Below are 19,719 nucleotides of genomic sequence, written 5' to 3'. Positions count from 1 at the left end.
TGTTCCTTTCAAAAAAAAAAACATCATTATATTTCCAACACAACTACTTAAATTTACAGAGTCAAAATAATAGAAGAATCTATAGACGCTACATCAATACACTACAAGCAAGCTTGAAAGCGATTTCAGTACACTAAAATCAATCTACTTCGAAAACTACTTCGAAACATTAAAAGCTAATCCAAACACTCTTTCAAAACACTAAAATTCACTTTAAAAAGCCGGTATTATGTCACACCTTCACTTTCAAAAGCAAATACTATTTGCTGAAATTTCACACTAATACTTTGCACTGCCCTCTTTTCCCTAGCTCACAATCTCTAATCATAACATACATACACAATCAATACAAAAAAGGAATCACAGCTTTCCTATTTTTAGGATACTTTTCCTTAAACTTCTCCATATACCACTTATGATTACCCCAAGCTCTAGGCACTAAATTAGAGCAAGTATACAAAAAAAACCCAAACCCAGCCCAAGACCACGTCATAATAGCCCAACCCAACCACTCAACAATCTCTCCCAAATAATTTGGGCAACTCACCAACTCAAAAAGCCCACCTCTTGGAATCTTATATCCACCCCCTTGGGCCTTCAAGCCCACCAAAACTAAATCCGATTTCACATTTACCACCATACCAATAACAAAAACCACCAACCCACCGGAAAACCGCCCCCAAAACCACTTATCAGAGTCATACTCACCGTAGTGAGACACCCACCTGCTTTGAACGTAGGAATTCAGCAAATTAAACGAGAAAGCCATTAAAGAAACGGATATCGGAAAACCGCTAGTGGTTTTCCGGCGAAGGCGTAATGGGTAAATAAAAGTACGGTGGAAATAATGGAGGAGGAAAATTGTGAGGAGAGAGAGTGATCTTATAGAGGACATGTGGCGGCCAAAAGGGTAGATGAGGAGAGAGAAAAAAAAGGAGGGACTTTCCATGAGAAGCCATGAAAGCCATGATGGAATTGTGGGGCCCCACCCTGAACGAAAATGGCGACCATATGGAGCTTGGATGAAGTAGCAACTTATGATAGTTGGGAAAGAGAGGAAGTTCAGTGATATTAGGCAAAATTCGTACAAAGAGTTATCTTTGGATGACATTTTTGAGGTTTTTTTTGGTGAGGAAGAAGATGAAGTGGGGGATATATAGTGTTTATACTGTGTCTTTTAGGAGGGCTGTCGGGTAAGTTGGGGCCTTGGGTACGTGTACATCTCCGTATCCATGAATCATGAGTTCATGGCCAAACAAGAAATGTATATTCAAGTATGAGCGGCAGGTGATAGTCTGTGGTTGGTATCACTTTTGATCATAGAGATCTAGGTGTTGAGTTTATGACCAAACAAGAATGTATATTTAAGTATGAACGGCAGGTGATAACCTAGTGTGGTTGGTATCACCTTTGATTATAGAGGTTTAGGTATTGAGTCTCATAATGATACTATATAATTAAAATGTTATAAATATATACAAGCAAAATATTTTATTTATCTTCTATATTCATAAATATATGCAAGCAAAAGATTTGATTTACTTCTATATTCTTCATATATATACTTTCCTTGCTTTTTTTAGATGATTTGTTTCGACTTTTGACACTATTTACCTATGTGATTTTGATTATATTTTGTAATTTATACAAAAAAAAATATAATCATGTGGGATCTTGTTAGATTCGTCTCGATATATATCTTTCAAATATCAATTTTTTTTTTTTTTTTGCAATTTTCATTAGTAAGCAAAAGATTTGATATACTTCTATATTCTTAAAATATATAGTCATCCAATATACCGTTGTAGTTGTTAATGATATTTTTTTTAAAGGTAAGAAGAAAAGTATTAAAAGGCCCATGAGCACGAGGTGAACTCCTAATACGTTATGTACATGGATGGAATTTAAAGTTGAGTTATTTACAATCTTCTATAAATAAAAGTAGAATCTATTAAATGATTGACATGACTATTTAATCTGCTGCTTTGTTTACTTCTTAATAGACGTGCTCGACACCAAGGATGTCTTGGCCTAGTGGTTAAGATTGAGGTGCTGTGAATGATAGGTCACAGGTTTGAATCCCCCTCCCCTTCTTTGTACGTTGTACCGCCTTCGTGGCTCATATGGATAAAAAAAAAAAAATAGACGTGCTTGACGATGTTCCCAATAATGAGAGGAAGAGAGTAGTGTTTGAATATCTGTGATGATATTGTCGATTGTCATGGGGGATCCCAGGTATCTTGCACTGCGTTGACAACTAGTAGATTTTCTCCCTCAATGTGAAGGTTTTTGATACCTTCATTGAGGGCCAAGAGAACACCTTGTTGTAGCAATAATGTAGCCTATGAAGTTTTAGACTAGCTTATGAAGTGTAAACTTAGGAGTTTCCTAGATTGTAGGAGCATGCCTTGATTAGAGTTTCTTGTTGATCGCAAATAATGACCCAGGCCTCAGCTGAAGATGAACGACTCGAGCTGTTTAAGTTAAGCTTGAAGGAAGAGGAGAGGAGCTCAAATAACAAAGGAAATGTCTCTCCCATGCATGAGGAGTAGAGGGGTAAATATGATATGACATATGATATAAGAAATATCAAGGTGTATTGTAAAATATCAATTAAAATATTTCGTATACTTCGTTTTATTGAATACTATCATACGAAACACATTTAAATTGATATCCACTTTGTAAGTAGAAAATGTTGCTCGTTATGTTTCGGGTAAGAAAAATTTCATTTATTAATATAATATTTTATGATAATGACATTAAATACAACTTAGTCTAGTGGTTAACACTTTCGTATATGTACTTGATTACGTGGCACAGTTTCTTGTTTTCGCACGCCTTTTAATATATTTGTATAGATGTTGCTCTTGGGTAGGTTCATGTTCTATACATCCTCCCATTGTGTCTTGTTACTAAAATAAGATATTGATGTAATTATTATGAAACTTTCCGAAATAAGTTATATTACAATTATAATAGAGAAGATAATAAAAATAATGGCCTTTAAGATTTACTTTCATTGTCAATTGGTTTCTTTTGGACCTGTTGGTCCATTGACCAAATGAAGAAATATTATCTTTCTCAATAAATAGCCCAATTTACTCAGTGGGGTCAGGTAAAGTCATAACACGTGAGCACTGAATCAATGAGGAAGAGTCAGAGTCATGGGTGGTTGGGTGACTTCACTCATGCCGCCTGCGGTGGTAGGGACAGATAACGGCGCTTGCCCTTTTTTTTTTTCTTTTGTCAAAAGCAATAAAACAAGAAAAAGAAAAAAATATACATTTTGAACTCTAATTTCTTTTGATTAACCCTAATATTCTTTGCAATTAGTATTGTGTACAATAAATTTATTGTTTTATCTTAAGCCGAAATAAATTACTTTTAGGCTTTATTTGGTAGGATGTAAAATATTTTTCATGAAAATCAGTTTTTTTTTCCTCTCATTTTCCGCTGTTTGGCGAAAATTATTTTCTTTGAAAAAGAAGAGAAAATACATTTTCCTTCCTCCTCCTTGACAACGTTTTACTATTCTCTTATCCATCCTCTCCCTTTCACATCCATTTTTCTTTTTTCCATAATTTTTTTCATATTGAACCAAACAAAGAAAAATCTTGTACTACGAACTAATTCTTTTTCTATTATAAAATGTTAAATGAAAAATAATTTTACATTGAAAATATTTTAAATTTTAACCAAACATAACCTCAATTCAATAGAGATTACTCTAAAGCAAATAGTACCTTTTAAGCTTAACTGGATCATTTTATATAAGTAAAAGTGACAATTTGAGATAAATAGTTACCCTCTTCTGACAAATAACATTTTACTTTTATCTTAAAAAGTGTCACTTTTGTGACAATACAATTCCAGAAGAAAAAATTAATGAACAATTGACACAAGGAATTATGTGTTAGCTATATCCACATGCAGAGGAGAATGATTTCATTAGGTTTAGGAGAGAGTGCAAATTACATAATATGGAGACAGAAAGTTAATTATAGTTTTACATAGTACCCTACTAATTAAGCTAAACAGATGGCATAAATCCAAAACAAAAATAAACTCGATATATTAAATAGCATATAAAATCCGTGCTTGGTTAATTCCATAGATATTTAATTCAAGCATAGTTCAATACACTTTAATATAAGTAACCTATTTAAGGTTAAAGTTACAGTGAATATACAATAAATATGTAATTGTACACTGGTATCGTATAAGAATTTGTGCACTTTTTTTTGTTTTCGACCCTAATTGGGAACCCCTTGGTAAGAAGAAGGACCATACGGTCCCTATCATCATCTATTGCAGGTCAGCTAGCCCAACTAGGCAACTACATAGGTCAATGCTTGAGAGTAAGGGGGGATATAAGAGAATCCTTACTCCCAAGTACAAGTAGATAGTGAACTTCGAACTTATCACAAGATGAGTTTCCCACCACCTCCACCAAGCAAGCTTGGTTTCAAGAATTTGTGTATTTTTTCTTTAACTTTTGTGTTTTATTGTTTACATAAGTAGCCAACTATGCTCGTGCAGTGGCTCTCAGTTGAAGTTGTGGGCTTATAGGCCCAACTTTTAAGCTCCTGGAATTGGAGCATGGGCTAGAGCCTAGAGGCCCGACCTCGTAATCCAGCTAATGAGTCTCGCTAATGGTATCTGCTAGATGTGGCTATTTGGAGGGTCCTGATAAGTGAATGAGTGTTAGCAAATTTCAATAAATATTACGTGGAAAATAAAGGGAAAAGAAAAGGTCGTCATCGAAAAAAGGTGGTTAATGGTCGGAATCCCGCCACATATACTCATTTTATCTTTTTTTAGTTACTACATTTTGACCGTGGACACTATTCACATGATAACTTTGACGGTCTTTTAGTTTTATATACATGTGAAAGAACATATATAGTCATGTTGAATCTTGTTTGATTAGTTCCAATATGTATTTTTCAAAAATTTAATTTTAATAATTTTTTCATATATGTAACTACAGATATTGGTGTTTGAAGTTGCAGCTCGAAAATTGTTTAAAAAACAGATGTAGCAACTAAAAAAAATAGGGAGTAGTTTCTTACGACATTTTTGCTTTAAAAGGTAGTTTTTTACCAATATTTTTTTATAAGCTAGTTTTTCGCAAAAATGAGTTTTTATAAAATAATGTTTCATATATTTATTAGCTAGTTTTTTATATTTTTGCTTCAAAAGTTTGATATCATACTCACACAAGTTGTTTGTAGAAGTTCCTAAATTTAGTATACACTCACCCTTGAGCCTCTTTGACCCTTATAAACTCGATCCCTCTCTTTCTTTCATTCTTTTTAGTGGTGTGAGGGGATTTTAAACAATAACAAAAAACCATGGGTGGTTTTCAAAATAAGATTGAACCAAGACTCTTTCATTAGAATTTGAAAAATAGGAGTGCTCAATGAAAAAAAGTTTTGAGAGAGAGTTTTTTATTAATTAATAATCATTTAATAGTTTAACGACGTAATTGTTTTTTTAGAGGAAGAACCATTTAATAGTTTAATTTTGCAGTACGTACTTAGTTGATAGCTCAGTTTGTCGTCGTCTTTTAAATAAATATGACATTAATTACTAGATTAAGCTGAAAAGAAACTTTTGTTTTTATTATTATTATAATTTGATGCTAGCAATTATAGATGTCTTATGATCTAAAAGACATATATATATAACTTACTTCCTCCGTTTCGTTTTAAATGCAATAAATGAATATTTTATATTTCACAAATAATATCCTTTTGTTGCATTTAAAACAAAACGGAGGAAGTACATCTAAACATTACATTATTTATGTTTTAATATAAGCCTACAAAAGTTGTACCTTATGCATGATTGTTTTAATTCGCACAAACAATAAATAATAACAATTACTAAACGATTTTGCTTACAGTAACATTTTGGTACCAAAAAGAAATATACCCACTTGATACTATCCTTAAAATCGTACATACATATACTAAAATATTTCAAACATAAAGATGATTTAATTATTGTAATTTGTAATTCATACTATGATGAGGATGATGAAGATGATGATCCATCATGGGTCAAACTAATGCCATCCTTATCAATCCTCACTTGCCAAGCAGAAGCCGCAATTAACGGACGATTATGCCACCCTAGAGTTAAACACCCATCACTCTCTTGCACACAATATCCTTCAGCTGAGCACAATGTTAGCAACATGTTTGCTTGTTTAAAGGCATTATGTCCCATATGTAACGGCTTAAAACCGGCTTGGCTCAATCGAGTTCGCCACTTGGCTAATGGCTCATGTCTTTCTACCCTAGATGACCCTTCACAACACACTATGTTACATATCTCTCTTTGGATGAATGTCTCAGCTAAAGGCTTAGCAACTTCGAGTTGACAAGCCTCTAATGAGTCGAACATTGTTGAATAAAAATGTAACGCTTCTGTGAATCTAAGTAGGAACTCGGGTTGATTATGGTTTGCATCCTGCTCAGCTACAGTAACAATTTTCGGATTTAGACTTTTAATTGAGTTTAGTATTGAGTCTATGTTTGATCCTAGTACTCGATGTAGTTGAAAAATAGAATTAACAGCTACAACTTCTTCAGAATTTGTTTGGAACATCCACGACTCAATATCCTCAAGTCGTGAAGTTGTAACAACTTTAAATGAGAATCTCACATTAGTAGACCGAGCTAGTTGGGCTAGCCTTAGCCCGGTCTCATGGAAAAACTCATGTCCATTAGACGATGGTGTGCTAATTGCGGTTAGTCTCAATGAAGGCGGTCCGCCACGCCTTAGAGCCAAGGCTTGGATGAGAGCTGGCCATTGCAAGCCATACATCAAGCCAAAGTCGATGATGTGTACACAAGCTTGACCTTCAAATGCCTCTAATATAGCTTGGTTAGCCGTGAAATGAGCAAATTTAAGGTAAGGACAAGCCTCATAGAAGTGATGATACAACACCTCATTAGACACTAACCCTGGCTCGGCTAAGCCCATACCTTGGCTCGGCTCGTATAGGCGTCGGCTCAAAGCATCAATGAAGTAGCCGGCTACCTTGCCAATCCCACACGCCGTATTGACACGTGTCATCAACCCATTGCTCATCTCTCCAATAAAAAAAGTAGCCAATTGGAATTCGCCACGTTGGATAGCATCCGCACACGTCAGCAAAGCATGAACCAATCTTATTCCTGTATCTTCCTCTAAGTCACTAACCACAGTCAACGGTATCAGTTGACTCTCCTCACTTGGCTGCTGCTCTTCAATCTGATCCTTCCACGTGTCACCAATAACCTTCATCAACTCGTTTTGACCCGGATCCGAATAACTAAGACCCGGGTAAAACCCGGTCCCTAGAGTAGGCAATGATCCAATTTCGGGGATGAAGGTGTTAACCCACGATGTGAGCTGATAATCGCCGGATAATCCGTCGATATCAGATACCGGAAACGGTGAACCACGGAGCTCGTGAGAACCCATCTCTATATATTATTAGATAATATAGATTAATTATTTAGATAAGATCATGAGAAACGTAATTTCAATAGAGAAACTTCAACAAATTAAAATCACTATGTAAAGTTTTATTTATTAGTACATTACTTCTTACTTTATGTAGTAACTAGTAAGTAGTATTTTGGAGTTTGTGGGTTGAATAGGAAGAAGCAAAGGTGGGGAGTGAAATATGTGAAGAGAGAATTTTGAGAGATTATGAAAACGGGATATTTGGGCATGACATAAACTAAGGTACATGTATAATATATATACTACATTACATGCTACGTGAAATAATGTAATGTTAACACGTGAATTATGACAAGTCGGCGGCTCATAGAAGCGGGCTAAGTTTAAAATGTTTTGATTCTTGTTGGGTTTACCATAGGTTTTTTCCCTAGATAAAATATTCTTATTAGGTTTGCAATAGTTTATACTCTCTTGACTCTTCGGTCTTTATTAGTTTATCCGTTTCTTTTAAATAAAGTTTTAGGAGAAACAATGTTGTGGGACATAGAAGGAAAGAGAAACCATTATTTTATGTTAAAGTTGAATGTATGTGTGATAGAAAGTTAGTGGTCTCATTCCAAAAATAGAAACAAAAGAAATGGATAAACTAATAAGGGACATCGCAAAAAGGAATACAGATAAACTAATAAAGACCGAAGGTAATATTTGACAAAACTTTAATAGTGCTACTTTTCATTAACCCTAGCCCCCTCTGTTTCTCTTCTCTGTCTAAAACCCTAGCCTTCTCTACACTTTTTTCATCAGTTAGAGAACTGCTCGGGATGTTTTCATCGTCCATGGTAAGCCCCTTTTTTCTTTTTATTTTCAGTTTTTAGTTATTTTTCTTGTGTTGTTGAATAGATTAGAATCTCTTTATGAGATTTTTGTAGTCTCTGTTGTGGAGATATCCTTCTTCCCTATGGGTAGTTGTGAGTATAATTTTTTTTTGTTGGTATGAGAAATTTTTCTCATTGGTTGAAGTTCGAGACTCAACATGGTATTGGAATCTCGAATATGGTAAACATGGCTCGATCAAGAATGCTCTTCCAAAACTATGTCAGAATGATAAACTTTCTCATCAATAGTTGTTTGATTCAGCAAATAACAAGGGGGTTCCGCTGTATTGCTCGATTTGATTCATTATAGATTCTTCGAGGACATTTTTTTATCTAACATTGTTTGGTTATATCTTGTTTTTCTTTAAAATCTATTGTAGATGGCGTTTGACCTTCAAAAAATGAAAATTCTCTTTCAAAAAAAGCTTTCATAGTGCTTTCAGAGCATCGATAACTAGTTGTTCTCTTCTATCTGATATGTTTTGCACATTTTGTATTTGCACATTTTACGTATTGCTCATTTAAGCAAAATATGTGAAAAATGTGTATAGGGAAGCAAATAATATAATTTTATGGGTGTTTTTGGAAGGTAACTCATTAATTAATGTAGAATAGCAACTCATGAATGTGTTTTCGGAATAGTTTTTTTTTTTGTGTGATGTGAATGGATGATATAGTAGTCTTATTATCTTATATGGAAAAATGTCTTATTTTATTTTAGAGAAGGTGTCAAAGTTTCAACTTTTAATTAAGAGGGTTCAGTTTTAACTTACTGACATAATCAATCAATTTTAATGTGATTAGTATCAATCATCAATTTTTTCTTATTTAGGTAGTAGTTGGAAAGTCCAATCCATAATTAATTAAGGTCAATTCCACCATTACTTAAATAGATATGAAAAGGGCAACGGTAAAATAAAAGATGGTGAAAGATAGCAATGATACAAAATCAATTCCTTATAATTTAGCAAGAAATTAAAGAAGGAAATAGATAGGATGTATTTCTTCTTAGAGCTCTCTTTTACTTCCATAGTGAATCAATAGAATTTAGAAGATACAGAAGTTAACCACATGATATTATTGAAGATATAAACTAAAAAGAGAAAAAGAAAAACACAAGTCGTTTAAGTTTTCTAATGCTTTAAGCTCATCATGACTCCGTTCATAATATTGTGTTTGTTTCATTCTTTATGGTCAAATTATAAATTTTTTTATCAAATATTCTCATTAATATATACAAAAAAAACTTTTAGAGTAGTCCTGGTCTCATATTGAGGAACATCCGTTTCCTTCTCATGAGTTCGCGTCCTGGACATTTGCTGCCGGTCATGATAAATGTCCGCCAGCAGACTTGGGTAATACCTATACAATAACTACATGTGATCTTATTAGATTCGCTCAATGAATACTTCATGATATCAACTTTTTTTTTTATAAATACGAAATTGAAGATATTGATAGTTAAGATATGTCTTGAATAACGTGCAAAAAGAAATAAACACTATATTATGAAATGGAGAGAATACGCACATAACCTGATTAAGAAACCTAAGGTTTTTTTAGGTATCAAAGAAGTATAATGTGCTACGACGCAACTCTGAGAGACGAGGTGATCTTGAGTCTCGGGCGGGAAAGTCGGTGCCGGGGTGCTTTGATCAGTATTTGGTTTTATCTAAATAACAAGCTTAAGGATTTTGCTTCCTTTTTCTCTTTCATTAATTCTCTTTATCTCTTCAAGCATCTTACAAATTCAGCAAGGTTTAAATGCAGTAAACCAAGTACTGGATAAATGTTGGAATGAAAAATTATACAGAACCATATGTCTGGTGATTAACTATCCTTTCATGTCCAAGAACTCTGTTACTTCTCAAGAAACAAGGAAAATTTGATAAAGATGCTTAGTTAAACTGTATTTATCCATACATATATGGTCACTAGCTAGTACCATGTCATTATTCATAACCCTAATTATAATTGTCACCTCTGACTTGATTAATTATCATCAATATAACATGAAGTATTAATTAAGATGGATGCTTTTTCCAAACTAAACCATGCTTATCCATAATTTTAGTATGAAATGTCCGATTATGTATCAAAATTTTGCACGAGTTTTAACCCGGAAGGCCAAACTTATTGTTATGCGGAAGCGTTTAATTAAACCAACAAGAATTCACAACAACCAAGCACACTCACAAGAAAACAAGAAAGCGAATAAATGAACACACAAGATTTAACGAGGTTCACTATCAATGTGATAGCTACGTCCTCAAGGCAGGGAAAAAGATTGTTTCACTATGAACGAGACGATTACAAATACAATAGGCAAGATTCAATTGAATGGATTTGCAATTGAATCTCAAAGACTTTCTCTAGTCTCCTCTATTGTGTTTTCCCTAATCTCTCTCTCTAGCTTTTGTGGTTAAAAGCCCTAAATATGACAAAACATATTTATATGAAGTCTAAGATACAAGCCCTAAGTCGTAAGATAAAAAAAAAACCCGGAAAAATTTCGCCTCCCCGATAGGTGCGGGAGCACCATCATCTGGTCGGGAGCACCAGCCTGATGTGCGGGCGCACATGCCTTGAGTGCGGGAGCACCAAAGTTTCTGCCTCACTTCTTGAAATCTGTCGTCGCGACTGTGCAGGCGCACCATTACTTGGTGCGGGCGCACCTGACCTGGTGCGGGCGCACCTTTATTTGGTCCGGGCGCACCACTCGTGCCGAGAACAACTTTCGCGCAAGTCACACTTCACAAATCTCCACCTTGACTTGCATCTACCACACAACTCCACCTCGAAACCATCAACACATCATGTGCCTCTGCAACAGTACGCGAGATACTCCTTTCCCCTCCTGCTCATGCATCTTTCACCCGATGCCAGACTTGCCCTCATATGAGTCTCACCCAATCTCGCCAAGATCGCTGACCACTCATCATGGACGACCCTGTCTCACAACCTATGAGACCCATGTTGCGCATTCACCTGAAACCCAATTTATTACCCGTCGGAAATCAAATCGCCTTCATTGAACGCAAACACACTAGCTCCACCTTAATCAAGACGAGCCAGTACCCTGCCAGTTGCTCCAACTAGAGCCATTTGCACTTACGTCTAAGTACCCAAAAAAAACACCCTTGGCGCAGGGGAACTTCCGTCGAAGTTCTTCTATGCTCGCGCCGGAGCACTCCACCCCGTCCTCACTGGAACGCAGGTAACTCCTCCTGGAGTTCCAATCTAGCTACCTCTTGGTGACTTCTCCCAGAATCACCTCTCAACCCAACACTCCCTGGCAAAGACATGTCGCTCGAGATCCCATAGCTATAAGTGGCACACAAGTATCGATAGAACCGAACCTTATCATACCAATCTGCTGCTGAGAGACCCTTGTTGTTCTTCTTGATGCCTCTAGTTTCAACCAGTTGTGGAGAAGTTCCCACAAACTCTACCTCACTGTTGACACTCTCATCCTCAGCCCAAGTAGTACTCTCAAACCCGGTTGTTGAACTCATTCTCTTGACTCTGACCCCTCAACATGTGTAGAAGCCCCCATAAGCTCCACCTCACACTCAAGACCATCATTTTTCAACCCAGAATGCAGCTTCAACTCAGAATCATCTCTAGCCAGTGTCGTACCCTGCAAATCATACAAGTTACCCACACCTGACTTCACGCCACGAAGTAACTCACAAGAACCCTTCACCACACGCAAAACTCCATCCCCTCCTTGGAATCGAAAACCCTTACGGTCTAACATCCCAAGAGATATAAGATTTCTCTTAAGTTGTGGAACATGCCTCACGCCTCTAAGATCCTTAACTCTCCCATCATGCATTCTAAACCTCACAGAGCCTACTCCAACCACCTCACACACCGTATTGTCACCCAAAGTAACACTACTCTTGCATAAGTATAGGTCGAAAACATCTCCTTGTCAGAAACACATATGTGAAGAACATCCACTATCTAGAACCCACTTATCTTCTAAGTGTTCTCCTCATGGACAATTAGAGCTAAATCCTCCTCAGAATCGTAGTCAACCTTATTTTGTTTTGCAAAAGAAGCCGAACCATCCTTCTTAGGACATTCACTCTTCCAATGACCCGGTTCTTTACAATAATGGCAAAGATCACTACTTTTAGGGCCCTTCGACCTAGGTTTTCTCCTATCCCTACTCGAATCTCCCTTATTTTTCTCAGCATTTGCTACCAAACCTGCAGAATAATCACGATCCTCTACCATATCACCAGTTGCTTTATGACGCAATTCCCTAGTGTAAAGTGCCGACTTTACCTCCTCTAGGGACACAGTGTCTTTTCCAACCACAAAAGACTCTACAAAATGTTCATAGCTACTTGGAAACCAACAATAACAACGCAGCATCCTCATCCTCAATCTTAACATCTAAATTACGCAAGTCCAGTAAAATAGAATTCAAACGATCGAGATGATCTTTTAGGGACATACCTTCTCTCATGCGTAGGCCAAACAACCTTTGCTTCAATAGCAATTTGTTTGTGAGCGACTTTGTCATGTACAAGCTCTCCAGTTTCAACCACAAACCTGCAGCCGTGTTTTCATCTGCAACCTCTGTGATGACATCGTCCGCCAAGCATAGCAAGATAGTGGAGTGTGCTCTTTCCTCCATAGACTCCAACTCGGCCTCAGTTAGACCAGTCAGATTTCCCTCTTTTGATGTCGTTGTAAAACCCTTAATCAATGGTTTCCAGATACCTTGTTGTTTCAATAAAGCTCTCATCTTTATCTGCCATAGCCCAAAACTATTCCTTCCCGTAAACTTGTCAATCTTTAAGGTTGTTGTTGCCATGTCCCAAAAGCGATTAACCCCGGTGTTAACCTATAACTCTTGATACCACTTGTTATGCGGAAGCGTTTAATTAAACCAACAAGAATTCACAACAACCAAGCACACACACAAGAAAACAAGAAAGCGAATAAATGAACACACAAGATTTAACGAGGTTCACTATCAATGTGATAGCTACGTCCTCAAGGCAGGGAAAAAGATTGTTTCACTATGAACGAGACGATTACAAATACAATAGGCAAGATTCAATTGAATGGATTTGCAATTGAATCTCAAAGACTTTCTCTAGTCTCCTCTATTGTGTTTTCCCTAATCTCTCTCTCAGCTTTTTGTGGTTAAAAGCCCTAAATATGACAAAACATATTTATATGAAGTCTAAGATACAAGCCCTAAGTCGTAAGATAAAAAAAAAACCCGGAAAAATTTCGCCTCCCCGATAGGTGCGGGAGCACCATCATCTGGTGCGGGAGCACCAGCCTGATGTGCGGGCGCACATGCCTTGAGTGCGGGAGCACCAAAGTTTCTGCCTCACTTCTTGAAATCTGTCGTCGCGACTGTGCGGGCGCACCATTACTTGGTGCGGGCGCACCTGACCTGGTGCGGGCGCACCTTTATTTGGTGCGGGCGCACCACTCGTGCCGAGAACAACTCTCGCGCAAGTCACACTTCACACTTATAATCGCAACAATAATTTTATTCTTTGTCGGAGACTATTTTCAAAACCTATTTAATTCAAAATTTGACTTGGATAGGACATAATTTAAATGGAGGGAAACTATCGCAACAATTGTTGCAGTATTGTCATGACTTAAACCCAAGACTTCTGATTACTTCAAATTCAAACAGCTCTCTTATTCGCTGATCCAAACACTTGTATTGGTCATTCCAACTATGCTTTCACACAACAAAGCATAATTTCGACGGCCCTTTCAACTTAATGAGTGTACATTTTGGTACTAGTTACAACTATAAATGACTTGAGCTAGTCACATGGGCAAGATACATAAGAGGAAGATGATGCTATATCTAGAGGGTTGTGTGCTGTGGAGTAACATGACTTATTGGTTCATAGAGTCTAGAGGCTCCAGCTGTTTTTCAAAATTAAAAACTTTTACCCAATTTCTACAACTTATTCATGAAGCAGCAATTATACTAGTTAAGAAGAATCCATCACTATTTTTGCCTCCATGTACCATATTAAGTTCACGTACCTACCGATTAATAATATGGACACTTCTTTATATGTTGATATAGATGAAAATGATTTGACAAATTTCAAACTGAAAATGACTCCCTAACTACACCCGTCAACATAATCCCTAGAAGTTTGAAAAGAATACAAAGGTGAAAATGACTCCTCAAGCATACAATGTATCAAAGATTATGTTTATGTAGATTATATATAATTTCATATGTTTATGATGGGTGATTAAGAAGGAATCTCATGTTAATCTTTAGTTACATGAAACATTATAAGCTAATCCTTGTTTGATAAATGTCTAAATGATTTTCTGCCAGCCACTTGTTTGGTTGGCTTTTTTATATGGTGAAACACCCATAAATCATGCATAATGTTTGGTAATGGCTTTTTAGTCAAGATGAAAAGTTATTTGAGACGGCAAATTTTTTTTTCTCAATGGTTTTCAAATATTATTCTCCAAAAAAAACGTTGTCTATTTTGTATATCTAAGGATAACAACCTATAATCAATTATCGCATATATATTTGTAAATAGTGTAAGTTAACTGCCGACTCAAATAACCAATATAAATAATTAATTCTATCAATGTAATGCTACCCGGTGATCGAACAAGTGAGTGCATTAGCCAACAACTATCTATTGAATTTCCTAACAAGGCCTTTGTGTTTGTAGACCCATGAAGCACAAGAAATGAATGTTTGTTTTAGGGGTAGTGCAAATAATTGAATTAAGAGGTAATAGAATCAATTCAATGAGAAATAGTATATTAGATGAGTATTGCTGTATGGGTAGTTGAAGGAGAAAAGACTGATGGAATAATTATTACTTTCGTGTTGAGGGATAACTATTACTATAGGGAGTGTAGATAATACTATTGTTGGCCCTCATTTGAAGGGTAACAAGTACTCTACTTTATACCTACTTCAACTACCAGTACCTTAAACCATCTTGCATTTTCTTAGTCTCTAATTTAAGTGTGCTTAATTAGTTCATATTGAATCAAGTTGCCTGATTTTGTCTACCAACATAGAAAAACTCTCCTGCCTTTCATAATTTTTTACTTTCACTAATACACAATTATGTTTTCCATCATATAGTGAAGAAAGATTTCTGCTAATAATTTTACGGATTCTAGCCAAATTATAATTATATACTTTTATAGTTAAAAACTTTGGCCTATTGGCTTAGAGTTTAGGAAATTGAATATGTTTATAGATTTAATAATGACAAAATTGACCTCAACACCCTGAACTATAGCGTGGGTGCACCAAATAACCCCAACTACGACTTATAGCCAGAACACCGGGAGTACGGACCTGGGTGCAGTTCGTACCAAAAATGAGGTCAGTGCCCAGAAATCTCACCGTATTCTCTGTCCTTTCTTATTTTCTTCTTTTTTTAACCCTCCTTCCTCAACGTAACAGAACAAAAAAAATTACTTCGTCCTCAAATTTTCCTCTTATTTAATTCCCCAAATTCTCTCTTTCTACCCATAAATGAACCTTAAATTTTGAAAGAGTGAAATCCGCACAACAACAGTGAGCTCAACTTCATCTTCAAGTTTCAAGAAGAATGCAAATACTAGTTTAGATAATGGTAGGGTTTACTGTCGACATTGATTGCATGCAGTAGTTCAAACTACTTGGAAGTTAATTCAACCATAATCAAGTAAAAAACGCTTCTATGGCTGCCCAACATCTAGCACTCGACTTATAGTCGATGAGAGTTTCGTTCACGACCTAATTTATGGTAGGACTCCACCCAAGTCTGTACTTTGGGGTGTTCTAACTATAAATCGTAGTTAGGGTTGTTTGGTGCATCCACGCTATATTTTAGGGTGTTGAGGCCAAATTTCCTATAATAATTCATGTTAATAAGTTTTGATAGAAATGATCATAATATTAAGAATAGACTATAAAAGATAAAGAAATGAATAGTGTGCGTCTTGGGTGTAATATGTTACATCATAACATACTTAATGATATACACTCCAACAAAAATGACATGGAATATACAAATAATGACATGAATCTCATGTAGTCATGTCATTTTTTTTATTGCATTGATTCCTTTACCTGAGTTTTTTTACAAAAGAAGAGATGGTTTATTGGTTATTACACCATAAAATATAGCGAAACAGTTAAACCCTAGAATTTGTGATATGAATAAGTGGAATTATCGGTTACATTTGACCTTTTGTAGTCAAAGATCTTAAACTTCAACCATTCATATATATAAGGCAAAATTCACCTCAACACCCTGAATTACAACGCCGGTGCACCAAAAAACTCCAATTACGACTTATAGCCTTTCACCCCCAAAGTACGGAATGGGTGCACTCCCTATTATAAAAGAGGTCGATGCCCAAAATTCTCATCGGATTTTCTTCCCTTTCTTAATTTCTTCCTTTTTAACCCTAATTTTTTTACTTAAACAAAAAAAGGTGTGTGCCCTATTCACTTTCTCCTTCCTCAACTGAACACAAAGACTTTCTTTCCCAAATTTCTTCTTGCTTCCCCAAATTCCCTCTTTCTTCCCAAATGAACCCTAAATTCTGAAAGAGTGAAATATGCATAACAAGTTAACAACAATGAGCTCATCTTCGTCTTCAAGTTTCAAAAAGAATTCTTAGGTAATGGTAGGGGTTACTGCCGACATCGATTGCCTGCAGTAGTCCCAACTACTTGGAAGTTCAACCACAATCAAGGAAAACACTTCTATGACTTTCCAATATATAGCACTCGATATAAAACCGGTGAGAACTCCGGTCACCAACCTCATTTATAGTATGGACTGCACACAGGTCCGTACTTTGAGGTGTTCTAGTTATAAATCGTAGTTGGGTGCATCTGCGCTACAATTTATGGTGTTGACGCCAATTTGACCTATATATAATTAGTGAAAGTATTGGGTCAGACCGTCTGACCCAAACATTTGGTCAGGTGGGCTGGCCCAAGTTCATTATAGAGCAATGATATAAGATGCATTCTGGTTCATCATCATCATCCAAATTTCTCTCTCAAAAAAAACCCCCACATTTTCTCTTTCTACTGAATCATCAACGACGTAATCGATCATGGAACCAAAAACTCCTCCAATAAGTACTCCTGATGAATATGCTGCTTCTGGTTCATCATCATCATCCAAGAAGAGAGGAAGAGAGGAAATAGAATTGGATTATTCTGGTCTTGATGATGCCATCGCTACCAACATTGCTAACCTCGCATTTGTTAGTCATTCTTTGGAACCTCAGGAGAATCGGTTACAGTGACAGTTCGACAATACATATTCTCCATAAATACCTATTTGAAAAAAGAAACACACATTTGCAAAATCATCTGCAAAAATATCCTGCTCATCCACCTCGCGTGAAGGAGGAGAGAGAGAGGAAAGTGGAAGTGGGGAAGAGGTGAAATAGTGGAGAAAGCAGAGGTTAGTGTTTTGTTTTCTTTTCAGTTGAACTCTGTTTTCTTTCAGTTGGACTTTGTTTTCTTTCAGTTGGACTTTGTTTTCTTTCAGTTGGACTTTGTTTCGTAATATGTATACCAACTGAAACAAATAATGGACCAACTGAAACAAAAAACGGACCAACTGAAAGAAATAATGAGCCAACTGAAAGAAATAATGGACTAACTGAAAAAAAATGAAGACTACCTGAAAAAATGAAGACTACCTGAAAAAAAAAATGACCTAAGTTACTTTCAGTTAGACCTAAGTTACTTTCAGTTAGACCTAAGTTTATTAGAGGTAACTTACTTTCATTTAGACTAACTGAAAAAGAATGAAGACTAACTGAAAAAAAAATGAAGACTACTTGAAAAAAAATGAAGACTACCTGAAAAAAAATGAAGACTATCTGAAACTCAAATGAAGTGGTCCGACGGGCTGATTGTGTCGGACGAGTCCGACACAATAGGAACTCATATAATTATATGCATATAATTTTCACCATTTCTGTCTCATTTTCAGAGTCAATGAATATGCATTTATTTTTCAAGTTCTCAAATATCAACGATTTGGGCAATGAAATAAAGATCAAATTTGATCATGATGCTATTCAAATTGATTTTCAACCTAACTCCCAAGACTTTTTTACCGCTTAATCTTCACGTGGTTTATCAAAAATTAGAATAGGCGTCCGTACAATATTTCTTAATAGACATTGATCATCTTATAGACATTGATGCATTGGTCATAAACCGAAATTCGTATCCGACTCCAAAAAGATAGTGCCACAACAAGCCTATAAACTAATACTCCATTGTAGTCAACTCACATAATGTTTCATATACTAAACGTTAAAACTGCGTAATTCAATAGTAACCAAGATTCAAGAATAAGTAAAAAATGAAGAACGAAAATCTCGGAATACAACTGTTACAAATCAAAAGAGCTTTGGAGAAAGAAAACAAAGTATGTAAAACCTAGAGGATTATACGATCTAGTACAAGTAGAAAAATATATAAGAAAACAGTACGCAACTAGCCTTTATACACCATATGCATGTATGTTATGCATGACCTCTAGCTTGTAGTATTGACAATTGTTTGGGGTCCATAAAAGTTTGATTATTAAGAGGTGTTTGGTGTATAAAGGCTTGTATTTCAAAAATATGAGTTTTTAGGATTAAAGCCTATTAAGATTCCTCTTATCCTCCTCCCTACTTCAAAAAAAACTTTGCTTGGTGTAACTGATTTTGATTAATTTGTGTAGGGTTTCAACCCTGTAACACACTTCTCGTTTTCTTTTTTAAAAATAATATTAATTTATTAATTTGAAGTCATATGACTTTTACGATATATAAAAGTCAATCTAACATATACATACTAGGCCAAATAAAACCAAATACTACTATAATTCGACTATCTCAAAACCACGAACATTCTTAATTGATCAGAGCTTTTTTTTTAGGAAAGAACATTGATGGGAGTTAACAGTATTGCAAACCGTTCTTTAAAATCATCCTTTAATAAGGAGGTTTATCGATCAATCATATTTTGAAGTAGAGCACAATTTAAGTGAATTGAGTGACGAATGGATCGGATGTGCATAATAAAGGATAAATTGAGTGACGAATGGATCAAATAGTGGATGAATTGTTGACGGATGGAGCCTCGCTCAACTCACTTCAAATCCACTACCGCCTCTAGCTTACCAATTTTATTATGGTCAAAGATCTCAATATGTTTACATTTAACTCGGCACAAATTAACACAACTAGAGTAGTTTATTCCTTTTCAAAGGAGTACTATAATTAATGAGTATATAATGATGAATCTCATATAAGTTATAACCCCTTTTAGATGCATGAAGGTGAAATAGTATAATGACGTGAGGGAAAAAGAGAG

The 19,719-nt window shown here is 35.7% G+C and overlaps 2 protein-coding genes across 2 annotated transcripts; both read right to left on the bottom strand.

Annotated features, from left to right (window-relative positions):
* Positions 1-12: 12 nt before the first annotated feature.
* LOC104902120 (steroid 5-alpha-reductase DET2) lies at positions 13-1,289 on the bottom strand. Its single transcript, XM_010689803.4, has one exon. The coding sequence runs from the start codon at positions 1,109-1,111 to the stop codon at positions 344-346; it is 768 nt and encodes a 255-aa protein (XP_010688105.2). The 5' UTR covers positions 1,112-1,289; the 3' UTR covers positions 13-343.
* A 4,499-nt stretch (positions 1,290-5,788) lies between these two features.
* On the bottom strand, positions 5,789-7,743 carry LOC104902119 (protein SLENDER RICE1-LIKE 1). The gene has a single exon (XM_010689801.3). It carries the CDS (start codon positions 7,477-7,479, stop codon positions 6,031-6,033), a length of 1,449 nt encoding a protein of 482 aa, XP_010688103.2. The 5' UTR covers positions 7,480-7,743; the 3' UTR covers positions 5,789-6,030.
* Positions 7,744-19,719: the final 11,976 nt, after the last annotated feature.

Source organism: Beta vulgaris, chromosome 8 (genome assembly GCF_026745355.1).
Source record: "Beta vulgaris subsp. vulgaris cultivar EL10 chromosome 8, EL10.2, whole genome shotgun sequence".
Classification (NCBI taxonomy): Eukaryota; Viridiplantae; Streptophyta; class Magnoliopsida; order Caryophyllales; family Amaranthaceae; genus Beta; species Beta vulgaris.
Note: the sequence above shows the minus strand (reverse complement) of the source record. Positions and strands in the feature narration are given on the sequence as shown.

Coding starts and splice junctions, on each gene's coding strand:
- LOC104902120 (XM_010689803.4), bottom strand. CDS start 1,111: ATGTCATCCAAAGATAACTCTTTGTACGAATTTTGCCTAATATCACTG.
- LOC104902119 (XM_010689801.3), bottom strand. CDS start 7,479: ATGGGTTCTCACGAGCTCCGTGGTTCACCGTTTCCGGTATCTGATATC.